The following is a 22,549-nucleotide window of genomic DNA, read 5'->3' as shown; positions in this document are numbered from 1 at the left end:
GTCCTTCCTTGGACCTTTTTGTAGGTTCTAACTGGATATTGGAAGCACCACATAAAACCTACAGTTTTGTAGATGCTTTTATCACAGTCATATAGTGATCATAAATTGGCCCTTAGAATTACTCAGGTCCTTATGCTTGTCCATTTTTTTCTTGCTCCCAATAGTATCCCTACCCATGACAGGTGCTACTATAATCAATAATATTTATTTTAATAAATTATATTTATTTATGGTTTTAATGATATGGCTGATCTGTATTGGTTCACCTAGTACAGATAAAAAAAAACAAAAAAACAAAACAAATTAAAAATAAGCATTCAAGTAAAATAAAGACAAGTGGCTCCCAACGTAGTGTATGCTTATGTCTATATTTGTGCTTCATGGCGTAAGAAACTTACCTCATCATATCCAAAAATAGCAGCATAAAATGTTTCAGTCATAGCCCTCATACTCTGCTTCCTATGAACTGCATCAATCTGGGGGGGGGGAAAATAAATAAATAAATATTGCCTGATTCTTTTTAAAACCACAAGGTGGTGCAAAAACACCTAAGAAAAAAAATTCCACTAGGTGGTGGTGGGGGTCTGCCTTTTGAACAAAATATTTACAACTGGTACAATGTGCCCAGTCAAAATGCAACTCTCAAATAAAAGAATATCTACAGCAAATATTTGTAGCTCCATTTATTAGATTTATTTTTTTTATTTTTTTTACATACATGACCTTTTCTTGCTATTTGTGGTATGAAGATCTATTGAGCCCAGAGCATATACTTCTTAGATGTGAAAAATATTTTTTTATTATAAATCAAAAATAGGTTTTATTTTTCATTTTTAATTCATTAACATCATTGGCCGGAAATGAAAGTGTATTATATAAAACTTCCACAGATGTTTGTGCAATCTTCAATATGTTTGGGCTCGTGTGTGTGCGCACACAAGAGTGCACAGTAAAGTAAAGCAAAGCACCTGTACATGATTACAGAGACCTACCAATAATTACTCTCATCTGGCTATGGTTTACCTCCTTCACACACTTTTGCTTTCTGGTCTTTCTTTTCCCACTTATCCTCTTACTTCCAACACCCCCCCCAAACACACACACACACACACACACACACACACACACACACACACACACACACACACACACACACACACACACACACACACACACACACACACACACACACACACACACACACGCTTAATTTTCCTCCCGATACTTCATCTTTATACTCCTATTTCTTAAGTTCACTAAAGCTCACCAACTCATTTTGTACAACCCAAGAACTAAGGCTAGAAAGTGCTGTTTATGCACAATCCTGCCTGGAAATGCGTACTACTGCTTAGAAAAACATACACCCTGAAAATGGTGTGGAAACACCAGCCAGATGCTGGGCTGTGTGTGTGTAAATGTGTTTCTACACACAAGTGATGGACTGAATGGAAATTCAACAAGGCCTGGTGGCACATAGCACAAATGACAAGTGTTTTCCTTCACTCAATACAATTAGCCTGAGTAACCGAATGGTGACGAGAGTTTGGGTGAGAGACGTGCTGCCCTGCTTACACTGAGCTAACCTGTTGCAAACCTGTCAGATGTGATTGCTCATGCTGCTTTTACAGGACTTTTCCTCTGGCCTGTTCTAGTCTTATAAATATAAATAAAAAAAATGTTTTAGTGACCGAGCAGAAAACAGAATGCCTCTCCTATATAGTTAACATAATCATAATTTTAAACCTGGCTAACCTCTTTATGCTAATTCCTAACAGAAAGTGGCATAAGGCTGAAGTGGAAAATGATGTCAACATGCTGCTGCCACTTTAATGCTGTTGTCAGTGTCCAGAAACCTAAAGTAAATAAATTTGAAATGAAACGCCCCTCAAAATGGCTCGCCACACCTCATTAACCTCGTTCACATCTGTGTCATAGTAATGTATAGCACCATAAAAAATATATGTCCCTTTTCCACACACACACACACACACACACACACACACACACACACACACACACACACACACACACACACACACACAGAGGTTGGTGAAAGAGGCATATATGTAATAGACGCACATGCTAAAAGGTAAACAGATGTTTTCCCCACACTGTTTCCCCATAATGTACTGTAATAAAGTACAGAACTATTGGCTGCAGTTTACTTTGCCTTCATAAAACTATGTATAAAATAAGAGCAGCGAGTAGCTGGCAGTGGTATTTTATTCAGTTTCCAAATGTGAATGAGCTTTGGTGCCTCTGAACCTGTCGTCTTCCATTGAACAACCTTCGGTAGGTACTAACCACTGCACACTAAAAACACCCCACAAACATGCTGGAGATGCTCTGATCCAGTTGCTAGAAATCACAGTTCCTTACACTTGTCCATTTTTACTGGTCCATACAAATCAACTTTGAGCACCGACTGCTCACATTCAGCCATTTTTATCCCACCTCACAGGTGCCATTGTAACGATCACTGTTATTCCCTTCACTTGATAGCGGGTTTATAATTTACCCCCATAACATTATAATACATTTACCGCCAACTCAATCATAGAGTAGTATTGGGATTAGACCGAGCATCAGAACAAGAGCTTCAAAAGCTATTGGTTTACCATGACAGAAAGGAATATGAATATAATAAGTGTACCCTGAGAAGCTTTAAAAAGGCACAGGTCAGATTCAATATTTTATTTTACACTAGAAAGCAGGCAAGAAATCTTTACTTAATATTCCAATTATAAAAACACTGGAGAGCTGGTGATACACATTTTAAAACACCCTACAGTCCAGATTTAATTTCTCACTTTCTCATACTTAACCCCACCCCCACATTCTTATGAATCATTCCTAAAAGTCAAGTAACATTAGACTTTTTTCCAATGAAGCACTAAATGACTACAGTTGCTGCATAGTGCCATTGTGTGTTGGCTCAGGTTTGTAAATGTCGTTACGGTTTCTTTTTCCATGTTGTGCACTGCTCAATCAAAGCTAGCAAATGCAGTGACAGCACAGTGACGTACGGATTAAAGACAGTATCCTGTGGTTGTATGTGATAAATGATGCTGCTGCACCTGTATAAATATTGTGCTGACTAAAATATCTAAACTGGGTTTGTGAAGAACACAACAGGTTGCTGGAAATATATTCAGCCGGTTACAGTATTGTTAGGTAAAATGTTTATTGGACCGCTGAATGGCATTTTTTAAAAGGAAACTAGCCAACATTACACCAGTCAAACACTGAGGTAAGAAAGTACACATACATATCATTTGACACAAAATATACAATTGGCTGACTTAAATCTGTTAATCCTCTGTATAAGCAGCCTCAATTATTTGACAAATTGGTGGTAATATTTAGAATATCCAATAAGCTTAGTATTGTAATCAAGTCCATTATAAAGTGACCTAGAAAATCTGGGGTGTGATTAGAAGAGGAAGCACCTTAAAATTTGTAGGCTCTGAAAAGATTCGGTCCAGGATACCTTGCCATTCTCCAGGCTCATCATAGGGTGTCGATAATTGTGGAATGCATATATTTAACATTTAATATTGCAATTGTTGGATAGCCATGAAAGCATATGTTGTAATTTTTTTTGTGATTGAGTGACATCACAGGTGTGACACAACAGTACTGGCCCACAAACAGTTACCTTGTTGTTTCTACAGTCGGTGTAGCGGATGCACATGTAACGCCAATAACAAATGGGTATATCTTTTCTCTTTGCAGTTCCCCAGCATTCCCTGTCCCTTACACACACACACACATGATCTTGAATCTTTGAGTTGTTTCCCATTCAGTTTATTTATTTATCTGTAAGTAATGGAAGTAGTCAGACTTTCAGGGTGGGTATTTCCAGGTTGATTAACCAGCCAATCAGGTTACAGTAGATTGTGTCATAAGCGAGTGCACAGCAGAGGTGCTGCATGCTATTTTTACCCGCAACATTTATTTATGGGTATATGCAAGATATGTACATATTTATTGGTTGAATTTCTTTTTTTTTTTTTATATTGCATCACAACTGTACCCTTCACTGAGCATACTGTTAATAAATTCCATATCTTTGGCATATTTAATCTATTGTTGGTTGAGCCATCATTTTACACATTTTTTTAATCTTCGCAGGCCTCAACAAGCATCTCCAGCAAACCTGCTGGATCACATATGGTGACAGAAGTAGTATGACTACCTGCAAGAAAGCACTGAAGAGGAGAAAAGCCAGCTTACACTACCAAAAAAACCCCAAAGGCTGTAGCTAAGGAGGATCTAGCCTTGGACATGGTGGACGTTCCAGAAGAGGAAAGGGTCATTGGGACCTTCGAGGCTTCCACCACAGACCTTCTGCCCAACAGAAGACCTACTCATGCATTAGCTCACGCTTTTATTGGCCAAAATGTACACTGATGTTATACTACACTGCACTACATGTCCTACCGGCCAAAATTTCAGTGCATCAGTGGAGCAGAGCACCTTTATAACTCCTCTCGATGGATGGTCTGAAAAGCAGTTCAGAGCATCAATACATCCTGGTCTTCTGTGACTATGCCACACGCTATCCACAAGTCTTTCCTCTCTGCACAGTTTCTATACCCAAGATTATTCATGTCCTCAGCCAGCTATTTTCTTGGCTAGGCATACCAGTAGTTTGTTGCCAACACAGTTCAGGTTTGTCCTTTGTCTTATTTGCATACAGGCAAGTGTCCACCGGTTTCTGTCTCTATGATTCTCTATGACAGGGGTGGCCAACCCGCGGCTCTTTGGCCGGTTTCATGCGGCTCTTACGTTCATATCGATTTTTGTGTGTTTGATTTTTAATGTGTGTGTTCGCTTTGCTTACGTTCAATACGGTATTTCTAAGACTTAAATGAGCTTGCCCCTACTGGGAAACTTTGCGGTATATCAGACCTTAGCATGAGGCCAATCATAAATTACAGCGATGCACCGAGAATTTTCGGAAATACCTTAATCACCGAAACAACACGGCAGAAACACAATTGTAATGACGCAATAAAAAAGCGCAGCCAGCACACGGTTATCTGGATAAGAGCAACATGTCTCCGCTGTGCGGATAGTGATTTGCAAAACATGCAATGCTGAAATTTCAAGAGGGGGTGTATCTGAAAAGAGTTTCTCCAAGTCAGGTTTAATTTATCACCTGAAATCCAAACATCTCGATTGCCATTCTAAATATGAGAAGAACGCAGCGCAGAAAAGTAAAGTCAATCCGAGCATGCGCACTCCGTCGGTAGAGGACGTTTTTGAAAAGGCAGGAAAGTTTTCCAGTGATGGTGCCAAGGCAAAAGGCATAAGACAAAAAATTATGGATTTAATTGACATTTGAATTGAATTTTCATTTCGGTGCGTCCCTAAAATATTATCGTTGGTGTGGCCCTCTGACACAATTCAGGTTTCTCATGTGGCCCCTTGTAAAAATGTATTGCCCACCCCTGCGGTATAGTCATCTCACGCACATGCGCATTTGACGAAAACACCGTATTAAACTCAAGCGAAGTGAACACGCGCATAAAAAAACCCACCAAGTCCTTGTTTTCTACCCTGAAACACGTGAAATCAAAGCATCGAGTGAAATGCTTCGAGTGGTAACAACGGAATACGAGGCAGATTTGCAGGGGATTGTTTAAGGCAAAGAATGCCAAAAGTCCCACTAAGTAACATGCACAGTAAAAGAAAAACGCTATTGTAAATTATTATATTTTTGTTTGTGGACTTGGTTAAACAGAGTTTGTGTGTGTGAGACAGTGCACACAATGTTCATTGTTGAAAATGACTGTCCTGTCGTCTTAGAACTGTAGGAGTCAATTTCTGTCATTATGTTGGTGTGTGACATTTACAATAAATCTGGCTGAGCAGAGGTGTGTGTGTGTGTGTGTGCTTGTGTGTGTGTGTGTGTGTGTAAGAGGAAGGGATGGGTGATGTTCATGTGTGCCCACGTGTATGATGTGGCTCTTTGCAGGAACACGGTCAAAAATGTGGCTCTCGGTCTCTGACTGGTTGGCCACCCCTGCTCTATGAGAAGAGCTAGGGGACCACTACAGCTGATACAGATCTTTTGTCACTCTCCTTGCACTATAAAGTTTGCACTGCAGTTCAGGGATCGACCGAAGCGACAAAGAACAATCAAAGGATAACATTGCAACAACCACAACAAGCCCAGAAAAAAGGGTACAACCAGTTTCAGAGAGAGACACTGAAACTTCTAGTTCTAAAAGCTACTGAGATAACTGTGCCTAATAAATGTGATAATTGATTTGCTATTGAAAATGTGTTGTATGTGCAAACTGGAAAAGTTACTCCTTTGGTTGTTTCCCAGTTTTACACCACAACAAGCCCAAGAAAAGAACCAGCATGCAAGCTTCTCCAGTACAAGCCAGGGCAAAAATGTGTTGCCATTACTCCATTGTCAACAAATAAACTGTTGGCCAAATGGCAGGGACCATGAACCTGGAAACAAATTAATTCGTTCACCGAGACACTTGAACGGTGTGCTAAATCTACCACATTAACCTACGAAAACAGTGGAAAGAGTCAGAATAATGACTTCTGAGACCATGCTGCTGTTAAGAAGGTGGAGAACATGGAGGAAGATAACCAGCTCTAGACACAGACAGGCGGATAGAGCCAGCAACACTATAGATCACCTGGAGAAATCCCAAAGGGGTAAACTTTACGAGCTCATTAGGCACATCTCATCTTTGAAACCTGGGCAGAGAGAACTGATAGACCACTGCATTCACCTTACTGATTCAACTGGCAGAGACTTAACAGGATTCCAGGACCCCAGAGGGAGGGAATCAGGACATCATCATGCCTGGAAGTAACAGAACCTTCCACAAGGTAAATGGAGCAGCACTTTAATAATCTTTAAAATAAATAAATAAACAAACAAAATATAAATTGAATAAGAGAAAGAAAGACAGAAAGAAAGAAAGACAGAAAGGCATGAGAGCTTGTCCAGAAGTTTAACGCACAGTCCAAGTTTGATGCCTACCCTATAGCGAGAACTGATGACTTCTTGAAGAGCCCCTGTATATCACCATGCTGGACATATGTAAGTGGTACTGGTAGGTGCCACTCGACCTAACTTCCTGGCCATACACCTTTAGGATCAATTCACAGACTTCCACCTTCCAGAGGCTAATTGACAGAGTACACCAGGGCTGTAAAGAATGCTCTTCTACATACCTGTATAATATGATAACCCATGGTAGCACCTGGGCAGACTACATGAAATGCCTACAACAGACACTGGTAAAGATAGTTAGTAGGCTGTCCTGGATTACATTTTTCAACATAAATTTAGAAGATTAAACAAAAAAAGACAATTTTCACAGCCTTCTTTGCTCATATTTAGCCAGTGGGGCAAAATAAGTGGAGGCACTCAAGATCTTAATTAGAGGTCGACCGATTCATCGGTTTTCCGATTAACCGGTACTGATAGATTTTCTGTGTAGCGTCCGTTGCTGGAACGGCTGAAAAGGTTTTTAAATGGTCTTGAACTTGCTCACTCATTATACATGCTGCACTAAATTACTGCGCGTGTGTAAATATTTACTGTGGCTGATTTAATAACGTTATTTCATTAGCATATCATCGTATCAGCAATATCAAAATAAAAAATTATATATTTCAATTACAGCAGGTCACTGTAATAATTTGCAAAAAAATTTTAAAGTGTTGTATCTGCTATCCTCTTTCAACTATATCCATTTGTATCAAGAACTGAATGAAATAGGGCAGCATCAACACCAGATCAATCAATCACACATTCATTTTCTAATCATGCATTGTCCTGGCTGAAAGTGCAGAAACCGGTAAGGTTTTTATAGGGGTCATTACATTATGTTTTCTCATTACATATATGAAACAAACTCTCCCATGTACAGTTGCCATATTGCATACAAAATAACTACTTCTATATTTATAGTTTAAGCTCCTTTGCTAGGCAAATCATTCACATACAGTCACACAATTTCAAACCTATTCATTCAACTTTGGGTTGCAGAAAAACAGCATTTGTTTTACACCCAGTCTGTCTGATCAATGATTAGGTATTTGGCATGTCAGTGGAAATCATCAGGCTGTTCTCAAACACGCCAGCTTTCATTTGAGGAAATGTGATTTCATATGGTTCAGTAAAAGCACCCACAATTTTACTTCAAACAGCTGAGAGGTAAATAGTTTTGTAAATGCAGCACCACTTAGACGTAAAATCACATTTAACATCTATATAATAGTCCCTGCAGAGACATGCCTCCATGCGCAAATGCCTTTTACTTCAATGATAATCAATCAAAGAAAGAGGATCAACTAGAGAAAGCTATGCCATGTCCTTTGTTTAAAAAGTAGACTTTGCAGACATGCAGCGAATGAATAGTAAAACCAACATCCATCTCATCTTCTGTGTGGCTTCTACAAGTCTCATTAAAGTTTAATTCTCAAAGTTTTATTCCCATCAATCGATTCATTGAGCCCTCATTTCTGGTAGATGGAGATATTTCAGTCCTGACATAGGCTTCACAACCAGCCATCAACTTTTTATTTTTCTTTCTTTCTTTCTACCAAAGAGGTTAAATAAACAAAAAAAAAAAAAGGTTTGTTTAATATGTATTTAACCCTTGGGACAGTACTTGGTGGATATACAAGCCTAAGGGACTGGATATACCTTTAATATTACCTGCATCATAATTGTTTTTGCCCATTCTTCTACCCCAAATTTTATGAAATCGATTGGTCGACAGCAATTTTAAAACTTACTACATATTCATAGTGATTGAGGCCTGGCCTATGATTGGTCTATTTTAGCACAAGTAAGTCATTGTTATAAACCACCCCGGTTAAAGTTTACTCATGGTTGATGTCCTTAAGGAAGACAAACCTCTGCTGCTGCTTCAAGACACTTACAGAATGGAATTAGTTTTCTTCTAGAATTGACCTGCATTTTGAGTCATCCATCTGGCTCTCAACCCTGACCAGTTTCCCAGAACTCAGCTGATGAAAAGTGTAATTCTTTGTGCTAATGTTAAAAAAATTCAATTTGCTGAGTCTCCAACATGCCTTTTGGCAAACTCATATGGATTTTCCTCTTTCTGTCACTCGTCCATAAATCACAGCTTTATGGAAATTCAGGGCTATGGTTCGGAGCTGTGAAGCCCTCCAGCTCCTGCAGAGTTGCCCTTGGTCTCCTACTTGCTTCTCTGACTAATGCCTTCATTACCTGTTCACTGAATTTTAATAAATATGTTTTAAATATTTTATTAATGGAAAAAATGGCTCTCTAGAGGATGTTCAAAATGGGAAAAAATTGTTGTCATCATCAAACCCTATCCCTACTCTGGTTGTTCTCCAGAGCTTTGGACTCATGTTGATAGCTCCTTGATCTTTATGAGGCCTGTTAATGAATGTTCTAATTTCTACCAAAAAGGGATGTAGAGATTACGTGACACTATACCTGCACATATTTGGACTCCATTTAATAATTTGAATTACTTTTTATAGTAACCATTCATTTGAACAAGGATTGTTATTGTATCATAGCTTTAAAATGTCTTCATTTGTAAAGAACTCTATTGATTCCTCTTTGTTTAATTAAACCCTTGTAGATATCTGTGACATAATCCCAATTAACCTAATCACGTTCAGTTTGCAACACTACAACATGCGGGTGATATCAGAGCACATGACTACCAAGTGTGCCAGGTGGTTTAAACATTTTATAGTGTTCAAGATATACATAAACTTTTCAATGAACAACAGGTTCATCCATTATACAATTAACCTATAACTTTTGTGGTTTCAACCAGTCTCTTCTAAATAAAGTTGAACACTAGCTTCCCAAATCTCAATTTATGGCTTGCATGCATTTTTAGCTGAACATGTAATTCGCAAATACAATGTTCGCCTTCTGTGCTCCTTAGGTACAATATTCTTTTTTTTTTTTTTTTTTTTTTTTTAAATGAGGTGTACACAGTCTGCCCAATGCTGCTTATTTCACCCTTGAGATTGACAGCCATGGTGTGAAACCAAAAGCTGCAGTTTAGGTGTAACCCTAGACATTGGCTTACCTAATGCTCATAGAATTACAATCTTGGAAAAGCACAAAATAAGTCTTAGTGACTGTATGAGGAAATACTGAAAGGTGTATGCTTTCATAAGCTGGATGGTTATGATTATTTTGTTGCTTATTGGCTGCTTTGCTCTTTGTAACTTAGCTTCAGCATGGCAGCCAGCATATGTACCAAGAGAAAGTATATTATCAAAGCCTTATTAAATCTCCCTTGCTGCCTGTTAAGTGACACACTGACTACAAAGTCCTAATGGTTAAAGCTTGTACATTTTTTCCCCTGAAGTTTATGCATTTACATAGTAGAAGATCAAAAGATATCTATATCTACTAAAACACTAAAATATCTATCCATCCATCTATCCATGTGCATCATCCTAACACAATATCACACAAAATAACATGATGACATACTGCACCCACCAGGTGTTACATAAGGTACAAGAGCAGAGTTCTATATCAATTTTCTGACACAAACATTAATTGTGCAAATCAGTATACACTTTGTTTTTAAGATGGCACCAAAACAACAGTAACAAATGTAATTAAATTTTGTTGACACACCTGCCAAAAGTTTTCATAACATTACATGTGTATTGTGAAATAAGTGTAATGGGCACAAAAGGCCATTCCACTTGAAACTTACCCCCATGATTTTGCTTCGCTGTTCTACATCCTCCCACATAGAATGGACGATGTAGCGACACATAAATTTCCCTTCTCTGCCTTCCTGCCTCATCCTCACCAAACACATCCTGCAAAAGAGAGATACAGGATAAAAATGTACTAGAGAAATTACACTTCAATCACACATGTAGCAAGTTGGACAAAGTGACTTGATTTCCAGCAAAATAGATCACTGGTGATTTAATGTGGGCCTTTGTTGTCAATAGTGGAATGTCGGTTGTGATATTCACAGATAAAAATTACTGGCAACCACTAGAGACAATGGCAACCATTAGAAACACCTACCGGCAACCTCATTGCACAGCTGTGGTGATGTAAACAAGAGAGGACATGTGAACCTAGCATTCTTCTTCTTCCTCTTTCGGCTGCCCCCTATAGGGGTCGCCACAGCAGATCATCCATCACCATACTCCCTGCCCTCTACATCTGCCTCTTTCTAACTACCTGCAGGTCTACCCTTACATCACATTCCCTTCCACATCCATAAATATTCTGCTTGGCCTTTCTCTTTTTCTCCTTCCCATGTCCCTCCTCTGCACATGTCCAAACCAATCGCGACCTCCCTTACCTTGTCTCAAAAACATCCTACATGCGCTGTCCCTCAAATAAACTAGCTTCTAATCCTCTATGTGAATGTAGCATTACTTGGCTATAATTCTTTTTTATTTTTTTTCCCCATAATCCAATTCATTTGAAACTTCATTATATTCACGTGTTCGATTATTAATTACAACATGCAATTTAAACTCTACAATATAATACAATCTTTACAAGTCTTAAAACAAATTCATATTTTCTGAAACAACAGAATTTTCATGAATACCAAAGTTTTTGTGCAAAATATCTATCAAGCAATTTGGGGTTAAAATCCTTTATATCCTGCTCGATACGTGAATCCCAATGTAAGATTTTATGGAAACGAAAATCAGCCACAACATTTAAACCACTTTTAAAGGTTGGGGTATTTTAGATAACAATTGAACAGTCAGTTCTCCAAGTTAATGGGTTGAAAGCAGGAAAAATGTGCAGCATAACGGCCTGAGCATTGAAAAGAATCAAATTTTGATAGTTAGTTGATTGTGACAGAGCATCTTCAAAATGGCTAGTCTTGAAGGTGTTTCCAGTATTTAGTGGTTAGTATTTACAAAAAGAGGTCCAAGGAGGAACAACCAGTAAAATGAGAACCATGGTCCAGTACAGACCTGGACTATGGAGCAATGGAAGAAAATGGTCTGGTCTATGAAATCACGTCATGTGAATGGCAGGGTGCATGTGCGTTGCATAGGTGGGGAAGTGAAGGCACTGGGATGCATTAGGGGAAGAAAGCATGCTGGCAGAGGCAGTGTGATGCTCTGGGCAACGTTCTGCTGGGAAACATTTGGGTTCTGGCATGATGTTTCTTTGACACGTTATACCCACTAAATATTGTTACAGAACAAACACACCCCTTCATATTTATTGCATTTCCTAATGGTAATGGCTTCTTTCAGCAGGAAATTACACCTTGCAATTTTTAACGCAATTGTAGAAAGACTAAATCATGAAAAGACTAAACCATTATTGATTATAAAATGTTTCCCGTAATTTTTTTGCCTCATACATTTTCTTTTTTTGATCACAAACAATTAAAGTGCTTTAAGTTTTTATGGGCGGTGTGGTATATACTATAGTAAGTCGAAAACCCCAAGGTGGACTTCACAAGGTCACAAGGTCATTCTGCACAGTATTAGTCACATGCATACACACAATTAATCATTCACTTCATTCTGATGACATAAATTCTGTGAAAGTCCAGTTTCATAAACACAGACAGATCCGGTCACATGTGCATGAACGCCTTAGTGTAAATAAATAAACTTTGAAAGAAAAAAAGAAAAGAAACCGGACATATAGCATAGAAATAATACTCTAAACAGTTATTCTCAGACCAGTTACATACAAATAAGGAGTGTGCCTTTATGTGACTTTAACAGTGAAAGTAATATGAATTCACAAAACAAATTGCAATAAAATTAGATCACTGTGTCCATGAAAAAAAGGACCAGCTCAACTAACGAAAATATACAAATGATATTATATCATATTAAATTATATTTTGGCATAGCTCAACATGAGGCACCAGTATGCACTCACCAAACATGGAGCTGTGCCACCAAAAACCAGGAGTTGAGTGTGTCAGGGAGGGAGCACTCTATATGAGAGAGAGAGAGAGAGAGAGAGAGAGAGAGAGAGAGAGAGAGAGAGAGAGAGAGAGAGAGAGAGAGAGAGAGAGAGAGAGAGAGAGAGAGAGAGAGAGAGAGAGAGAGAGAGAGAGAGAGAGAGAGAGAGAGAGAGAGAGAGAGAGAGAGAGAGAGAGAAACAAAAACACAACATTAAACCAAACCGTTCCAAAATCACGGCTCAAGTTTGCACCTGCTTTTTCCCCTTGGTAAAGAAAACAACGTCTGTAAAACGCCACATAAATCTTTCAGATGGTGATAAAGAGTTCCCCTTATGCTCGTTTAATTTCTGCTGAAGTTGAGGGGTGCTTGAGCACTTGGGTCCTTTTATAAAAAATAAAAAAAAAAGACTCCATGTGGGCATGAATCAAGTCTCATTAGGTCATGCTGCCATATTTTCAAGAAAACCTCACTCTGACCAAACCAAAGTAAACCGTTAAAATAAAGGGAAAATAAAGTAGCACTTACTTTCGAAAAACTCATCGTAGTTGATTCTCTCAACGCAGCAAGTATACATGCGCAATGCGGCTATTTTGATTTTCTGCAAGAAAAGAAGCATTTACAAAACCAAATAAAAAAAAAAAAAACAATTTGCAATGCGACAGTGTTTAGGCAAAACATTAACTATCTGTTGAATGAATGAATGAATATTTTATTGTACAGTGGCTCCAAAAGGAAAGTTTCTGTGGTATAATGGATACATCTGCAATTCGATCCAAGGTATTTTATTGGAAGAGGCAGAGAAAGAAGAAGGAGGAGGAAAAAAATTACAACAAAAAAGCAATTCTCACTCCCCGCAACACCCACCCTACCCCCCCTCTGGAAGGGTATGTGCAATATGTATTGAAAATGCAACTAGTTGTAAAAGTTAATAAATTTAACAGCAAAGGTTTTAACTGATCATGTCTACTGTTTATGCTGCTCAAAGTAGACTACTATAGATATTACTGCTAATTATTGTTAGAAGGGTAAAGATAAAACAACAAAATAAAAATTTTATATAAAAAAAACAAGGGTAAAAACACAAAAATGGGTGATTCTCTCTCTCTCTCTCTCTCTCTCTCTCTCTCTCTCTCTCTCTCTCTCAAATATATGAAAAAAAATACACATACTTTTGTTTTTTTACCTTGTGTTATTTAAAATGCAAATAAATAAAATGAATATAAACATATATAATCTAATGTTACTATATAGTGATTATTTTTTTTTTTTTTTTTTTTCTTTGTAATATAGATATTAAACCTATTATTATAATTGCCAAATATGGTCTAACGGACAAATACAATTTAATGCTGAGCAATATCATAATTGAATTCTGAATTCTTCTGATGGTACTAAGGCCCCTATGCTTTTAGGTTGCTCTGGGTGCAAGTCTGTCAGATACATAAAATCAATTTTACCCATTTGTTGTATTTGAGTGGCCCAGTGAAGCCCATGGCCTCAATAAGTTTAGTGAATGATCCAACTTCTTCCTCTGAAGCCTGAGGTGTGTGTTTTACTGCACATAGCTGATGAGAGAGAGAGAGAGAGAGAGAGAGAGAGAGAGAGAGAGAGACACAGAGAGGGGGGAGGAGAAGGAAGGGGGGGGGTATGGAAAAAGAAAAAGAAAAACACAACATTAAACCAAACAGCTCCAAAATCATAGCTTGAGTTTGCACCTGCTTTTCATCAGATTTAAGCAAAATAGACACAATAAACCCAAGTGCACACACACCCCAACAGTAAGCAGCAACATTTCAAGAATCATGTGTCACAGCAATTGTGTAACAGCAATCATAACATGATTATACATTTGCCAGCATGATGTTAGAATACTGTCACATGACACTAACAAGCAAAAGGTGTCCTTGAGTCATTATTAATTGGAGAAAAATGAATAAAATACAAATAAATTCTTAATAGTGGCTGTCACCACCTACAGGACTTGCTGTAAGCATTCATTCTTTTTTATATTTTATGTTGCAGCCGAATGCTAGAATGCGTAGATTTTTTTTCTTCTTAAAATAAAATAAAACTGATAATTTAGCAATCCAAAAAAAAAAAAAAGCGATCACACCAACATTACTATTTCGATATTTTGACAGTTGAATTTTAGCTCGGGTGCATTCTGTTTCTCTGGATCATCTTTCAGATGAGTCTACATTTTTATAAAAGTCCACCTGTTTAACAAGATTTGGAAAGTCCCACACCTATCTATATAAAAGGTCCAATAGTTTATTCACCTGAGAGCTAAAGCCAAGCTATGAGGGTCAAAGAAACTACGTGCACAGCTCAGAGACTGAATTGTGGCATATTACAGATCTGGGAAAGGCTATAAAATCATGTTAAAGAGCACAGCGCTTTCTATCATTCTTAACGGAATAAGATTAGAAAAACCAAGACTCTTCCTAGAACTGGAAATGGCTTTCAGTGTTATGTTAGTGGTTTGGCCCTCAGGTCACTTGACAGCAAGCAGTGTGAAAAACTCCAAGAGCCAAAGTAAACTTCATGTGGTCAGGGGCTGAAAGGTGAACGCCACACTGAGCAACTGTTTGTAACTACTCTAAGACAGTAAGTATATTGTAACGATTCTTGGCCTGCTGGGAGAGCTTTAATGCTCTTATAAACATCGTTGTTAGCGACGCTGACTTTGCACAATCATCAGTTCAACTGGTCATTTTTAAATATATAGTCAAAAAAAGTTATGAGAATAAGTATCACAAACAGTATTTTTATTTCGCAATGTATTTACAGGAGTTAATCACAAGGAATGTCCACACCATTTTACCATTTAGTTCACTACAAGATAGATTAAGGCTTTCCTTGAGCATAAACAAAAAACATTCAGTCGACTTCTCTTGATAGATATACAAACTTCCAGCCTGCATTCAAAAATAAATAAAAAAATGACTTGCAGCATGTCAAAAGTAGCCTATTTGTGTAGGAAAAAAGTAGCCAGCACTGCTGGGCCAAGTCCAGCTGAGGTGCGTCACTGCCGGCATCGTTAAAACATCATGGACCAAGGCCATCTGTCATTTGGGCCTTGTTTGGCTGTTGGCAGTTCTGCCAGATGTTTTAGTTTGTAAACATTTGTTCAATTAGAAACCGTTACAGATCATTTTATATAAGTTTTTTTTTTTAAGTTAATGATGTACGTCAATACATTTCTTATGATTTATGGTGTATTAGAAGGACAAGAATGTTTCAAAGTTTGAATATTTATGGTGAACCTCTAATAATTAGTTAGTCAATCACTAGCTAGGTTGAGGTAATTTAATAAACATCACCCCTCAATAACCTTGCTCTTGCAGTGGACTTTAAAAAAGCAATTACGGCTGGGACAAGTCATGCGAACCTTCTGATCTAAACTATGACGTAAAAGAAATCTGAAAAGCCAGTCTGCTAGATAATGCCTCGTCTTGGACTTAATAAAATAAGTATAAATGCCATCTTTTCAAACTAATAAAGATGAATTTTGTTCGGTCCAAGACAACCAAAGAGTGCCAAACAAAAGCCTCCTCAATAACAATGCACTAAATCCAAAGCGAAATCAAAATATAAAACACTTTTAAAATGACAATGACTCGTGCTGCATGATTAATCGTATCGCAGTGCGATTATATGATGGCAAATGTTGCGATTTAATGAAATAAGTAAGTGCATGTGTGGACACGTACTTTCTCAGAACAGTTTGCAGATTTTCCGCACCTTTAACAAACCAAAAAAAAGACCAGATAGTCTCAGTGTATGGTCAGGTGACATTCCGGTGTGTGCAGCACGGAGACCAGATGAAGATGGATGCTGAGCAGACCGACACTGAACTAGTACCCAAATAATTTGCCTGTTATATGGCGATATTTTAGCTTTAAGCTCACCAAGGCTGAGCAGAGAGAGATAGTGTGCTAGATTTACTCAATTAAAGTTGCTACATCATGTGGCAATATGACAAATCTGTAATAGATTTCACTGGTTCCAAGTTAGAAGAAAGAGATGACAGGCGATGGTTCAAAAGACAGAGTCTGTTTTACCTTTCATACACTTTTGCCCCGGCACTTTCCTTTTCTCATACTCACGCAGGGACACACACCCACTCGCAGTAATGCACATCTTTCCTTGGCGCCTATGTGTAACTCGCGCGGATTGGCGCACCTTCACCTGGCAACCTCCGCTTTCCCACACACATCCCCATACACTCAATCAGCTCTGCCCAGTGTCTGTCTGTCTGTCTGTCTGTCTGTCTGTCTGTCTGTCTGTCTGTTACATCCTGTGTAAACCGGGCCGTTTCGAGCCTTTTGGAACCATGGACAAAATTCATAAAAAAGGTTTCACAAATTTTATAATAAATGATTGCAAAATTGCCTGTATTCAAGTATGTAAACAAATATACTGTATCTTAAACTTTAGCAGGAAAACAGGTAAATAATTGAAATGGCCTGAGGGCAGTCGCAGGGTGTTCCCTGTTTGTTTCTATTAAATGTTTCAAATGTTTTATTTAATTCAGCTGTACCTTGGAGAAAAAATGTTTACATTAATGCAAATGTCATTTTGTAAAATATTATTAATTTTAATATAATCTGTGTGCAATTTCCATGATAACCAATCAAGTGATCTCATGAAACCATTTATTATATCGCAATCACATATTGTAATTTTGACCACAATAATCGCATGACATTTTTCCTCCAAGTCTTAATAGACCTAATAAAGATAATATTTTTGGTTTGATGCCATTTTTCTATGACATGTCATATTATATATATATATATATATATATATATATATATATATATATATATATATATATATATATATATATATATATATATATATATATATAATATATACTAAACTGCCAAAAGTATTGGGCAACCTGGTCAAAAAGCATGGTAATGCTTATCGACCTTAATCCGTTCCTTAAAACCGGTCGAAATGCGAAAAGGTCGAAGAGCGAATGTACATGCAATATACACGCACTAAACTGTTATATTGACCGCTAAATAACACTATTGTTCACAAACCGAAGTTAAATTTACAATAGATGCTCTCTCCACGAAGGCTGAGGCGAGACTGGGAAGATCCTTGCCCTCGCTCCACGTGGGTCAGGGTAAAAAAAAAAAGGTAGATAAGCAGGCATTTGGTCGTTCAGCGGGCGCAAATTTTGGTCAAAAAACTGTTCGCTAAGCGTAAAGTTCGATGTCCGAGCCGGTCGATAAGCGGGGTACCACTGTATATGACTTTTTCAGGCCACTTAAGATCTTCATCTTCAAAGCATGTAAACCAGATCTTCAATGAGCTTACTTTATGCACATTGCAATGCTGGAACAGGTTTGGGTTTCCAAGTTCGAATGAATGCAACATTTTATTATAGCACATCTACAGATGTCCTGTACAATTGAGTGCCTTCAGCTTTGTGGTAACAGTTTGGAAAATAACCGCATATATCAGGAAAGGTCAGGTGAACCAATACTTTTGGCAATGTAGTGTGTATGTATGTGCGAGTGTGTAATTTTATATAGTGAGGAAAATAAGTATTTGAACACCCTGCTATTTTGCAAATTCTCCCACTTAGAAATCATGGAGGGGTCTGAAATTGTCATCGCAGGTGCATGTCCACTGTAAGAGACATAATCTAAAAAAAAAAATCCAGAAATCACAATATATGATTTTTAAACTATTTATTTGTATGATACAGCTGCAAATAAGTATTTGAACACCTGTCCATCAGCTAGAAATCTGACCCTCAAAGACCTGTTAGTCTGCCTTTAAAATGTCCACCTCCACTACATTTATTATCCTAAATTAGATGCACCTGTTTGAGGTCATTAGCTGCATAAAGACACCTGTCCACCCCATACAATCAGTAAGAATCCAACTACTAACATGGCCAAGACCAAAGAGCTGTCCAAAGACACTAGAGACAAAATTGTACACCTCCACAAGGCTGGAAAGGGCTACGGGGAAATTGCCAAGCAGCTTGGTGAAAAAAGGTCCACTGTTGGAGCAATCATTAGAAAATGGAAGAAGCTAAACATGACTGTCAATCGCCCTCGGACTGGGGCTCCATGCAAGATCTTACCTCGTGGGGTCTCAATGATCCTAAGGAAATTGAGAAATCAGCCCAGAACTACACAGGAGGAGCTGGTCAATGACCTGAAAAGAGCTGGGACCACCGTTTCCAAGGTTACTGTTGGTAATACACTAAGACGTCATGGTTTGAAATCATGCATGGCACGGAAGGTTCCCCTGCTTAAACCAGCACATGTCCAGGCACGTCTTAAGTTTGCCAATGACCATTTGGATGATCCAGAGAAGTCATGGGAGAAAGTCATGTGGTCAGATGAGCCCAAAATAGAACTTTTGGGTCATAATTCCACTAAACGTGTTTGAAGGAAGAAGAATGATGAGTACCATCCCAAGAACACCATCCCTACTGTGAAGCATGGGGGTGGTAGCATCATGCTTTGGGGTGTTTTTCTGCACATGGGACAGGGCGACTGCACTGTATTAAGGAGAGGATGACCGGGGCCATGTATTGCGAGATTTTGGGGAACAACCTCCTTCCCTCAGTTAGAGCATTGAAGATGGGTCGAGGCTGGGTCTTCCAACATGACAATGACCCGAAGCACACAGCCAGGATAACCAAGGAGTGGCTCTGTAAGAAGCATATCAAGGTTCTGGTGTGGCCTAGCCAGTCTCCAGACCTAAACCCAATAGAGAATCTTTGGAGGGAGCTCAAACTCCATGTTTCTCAGCGACAGGCCAGAAACCTGACTGATCTAGAGAAGATCTGTGTGGAGGAGTGGGCCAAAATCCCTGCTGCAGTGTGTGCAAACCTGGTGAAAAACTACAGGAAACGTTTGACCTCTGTAATTGCAAACAAAGGCTACTGTACCAAATATTAACATTGACTTTCTCAGGTGTTCAAATACTTATTTGCAGCTGTATCATACAAATAAATAGTTAAAAAAAAATCATACATTGTGATTTCTGGATATTTTTTTTTTTTTTAGATTATGTCTCTCACAGTGGACATGCACCTACGATGACAATTTCAGACCCCTCCATGATTTCTAAGTGGGAGAACTTGCAAAATAGCAGGGTGTTCAAATACTTATTTTTCTCACTGTATATGGCCGACTACCTGCCACTGAGCACCTTCACCACAGCAGATCTCCACACAACTCTTCACTGCTATAGCCATTATATTAATTCACTGTACATATGTCTATCTATCTATCTATCTATCTATCTATCTATCTATCTATCTATCTATCTATCTATCTATCTATCTATCTATCTATCTATCTATCTATCTGGTATGCACTCTTCAGTATATTGCACTTAATTTGGCATTCAGCACAAAAATTATTTACAGAATCATGATCTACATACAAGTTCTAAAGGAGCTGTGCAGGAACGTTGCATGCGAAATAATTACATACACACTTGCAAATCGCAAGGCTACAAAATTCCCCTGTTACCCTCTGTTTTCATCGGCAGTTTGTTAAAATAAATAACCATTGTGGTAAATTACTGAAAAAATGTATTCATCACAGACATTAGTGAATGACAGCAGCATACAAATGGTAAAAGTTATGTAAAAACAAACACTTACAACCTGATGTTTACAAAACTACTCCTTCGAAGAAGAAAAAAAATATTATATGCCCCCATTCTGCGAATTGTCCCACTGGTTCACAATCAACGTTCCAGTTCATCCCAACGGTACTCAGTAGGGAAGGAGTTCGGTGCTCTTTGCAGGTCCTTCAAGTTATTCAGCTCCAAACTTAGCAAAACGAGTTCATGGAGATTCTTTTGTGCACATGGGCATTGTCATGAAGGAACATGTTTCTCTTTATCACTTCCAGAAAAGAGAAATTTTAATGATTCTAATTTGTGAATACATTTATGGCAACAGTTTGGAAGAGAAGCGCATGTGAAAGTGAGTGTGAACGCCAATTTTTTTTCACATACTTTCACCCAAATAGTGTACAAGAATTCCAGTCTCTGTGACTAAGCAGACATTCCTGGGGCTGATGAAGTAACTAATTTATTTAATGGATTTTCTGCAAACATCTGAGCTTTATTCAGATAAACAAACAAACAAACAAAGCAATAACGTTTAGTCACCTCGTGTGTGCTGTGAAGTGTTCGGCATTGTGTCAGAGTATGCAGTACTGCTCCTGTGCAACGACAAGACACCAAAGCTTTGGCAAGATCCTGCTCAGTGGCCTAAAAAAGAAAGAAAAGTACAGTCATTAAAAGATGCTTTATTGTTTGCTTACATGTAACCATTTTACCTTCTGTTATCACATAAAATGGTTACATTTGAGCAAACATTAAAGCAAAGGTCTACAAAATGTACCATATTTTAAACAAAGAAATAAAACTGAAAGTGCCACATTTGAGCAGGTTGACTTTTTGAAGGCTACCAAATCACATTATTAACAAATCACAAATCTACATTTCTGAATAATGTTATGCAAAAAGAAAAAGTGGTAAAAAGAAGCGAATGTGAGCAGTACAATATGACATTAAAAGAAAAAAATTATGCACACTGCCTGGAAATTATATATTATATAGGATCATTTATTAAACATTAACTGCATAGCTCAGAGACAGGATTGTTGCAAGGCACAGATCTGGGAAAGGCTACAAAAAATTGCTGCTGCACTGAAGATTCCAAAGGGGAATCTTGGAAAAAAACTGACACAATCAGGACTCTTCCCAGAGCTGTTTGCCCAGCCAAACTGAGCAATCGAGGGCGATGGTAAGTAAGAGAGGTGACCAAGAACCCAATGGTCACTCTGACTGAGCTTCAGAGATCCTGTGTGGAGATGGTACAAAGTTCCAGAAGGACAACCATCACTGCAGCCCTCCACCGATCTGGGCCGATCTCGGCTTTATGGCAGAGTGGCCAGACAATGCAAAACTCACGGAAGCCTGCTTGGAGTTTGCCAACAGGCACTTGATGGACTCTCAGACTGTATGGAACAAGAGTCTCTGGTCTGATTGAACCAACATTGATCTACATTTCCTTTTTTGTATAAACTATGTAATATTTGATATAAAAAATCTTTTTATACCAACAAAATTTTAACGTTATGGATTTTAGTACGAAGCATTTTTGGATTATGCTGTATGGATTATGAGGTTGTAACCATGATGTTGAAGGACTCACTGTTTTTGGAAGCAGCTGATATGAGGATGCTTTGAGAATGGATTTGGACTGTAGTTAAGGTCAACAGTCTGTTACACTGACTCAGGACTACAGTTTGCATCTGATCATCACTGCACACCTAAATATTGTTTTTCTGTAATAAACGGACATTCGGTGCAACCCAGATGAGGATGGGTTCCCTCTTGAGTCTGGTTCCTCCCGAGGTTTCTTCCTTATGCCACCTCGGGGAGATTTTCCTTGCCACAGTTGCCACCGGCTTGCTCATCAGGGACAAACTTACACTTATAAAGAACATCTTATTCATTTTTATCACCACATTATCTGTGTAAAGCGACTTTGAGACAATGTTCATTGTTGAAAGCGCTATACAAATAAAAATGAATAAAATTAATA

The 22,549-nt window shown here is 38.3% G+C and overlaps 2 protein-coding genes across 2 annotated transcripts in view; both read right to left on the bottom strand.

Annotated features, from left to right (window-relative positions):
* The window catches only part of LOC310722064 (oxidative stress-responsive serine-rich protein 1-like), a 190,834-nt gene that overhangs the window by 89,647 nt on the left and 78,638 nt on the right, over window positions 1–22,549 (bottom strand). The gene's annotated exons all lie outside the window — the stretch shown is intronic.
* uqcc1 (ubiquinol-cytochrome c reductase complex assembly factor 1) overlaps window positions 1–22,549 on the bottom strand; it is a 29,256-nt gene that overhangs the window by 5,780 nt on the left and 927 nt on the right. Inside the window, exons 2-7 of the mRNA XM_083534387.1 lie at window positions 21,106–21,207; window positions 14,397–14,504; window positions 13,465–13,537; window positions 12,911–12,968; window positions 10,737–10,845; window positions 399–476 (exon numbers count right to left, since the gene is read on the bottom strand). Of these exons, the coding sequence (XP_083390513.1) occupies window positions 399–476; window positions 10,737–10,845; window positions 12,911–12,968; window positions 13,465–13,537; window positions 14,397–14,504; window positions 21,106–21,207 (528 nt within the window). The remainder of the gene's footprint in view (window positions 1–398; window positions 477–10,736; window positions 10,846–12,910; window positions 12,969–13,464; window positions 13,538–14,396; window positions 14,505–21,105; window positions 21,208–22,549) is intronic.

The sequence above is a fragment of the Silurus aristotelis genome (assembly GCF_946808225.1).
Source record: "Silurus aristotelis genome assembly, chromosome: 2".
In the NCBI taxonomy this organism is placed as follows: Eukaryota; Metazoa; Chordata; class Actinopteri; order Siluriformes; family Siluridae; genus Silurus; species Silurus aristotelis.
This window is presented reverse-complemented; position numbering and strand designations above follow the sequence as displayed.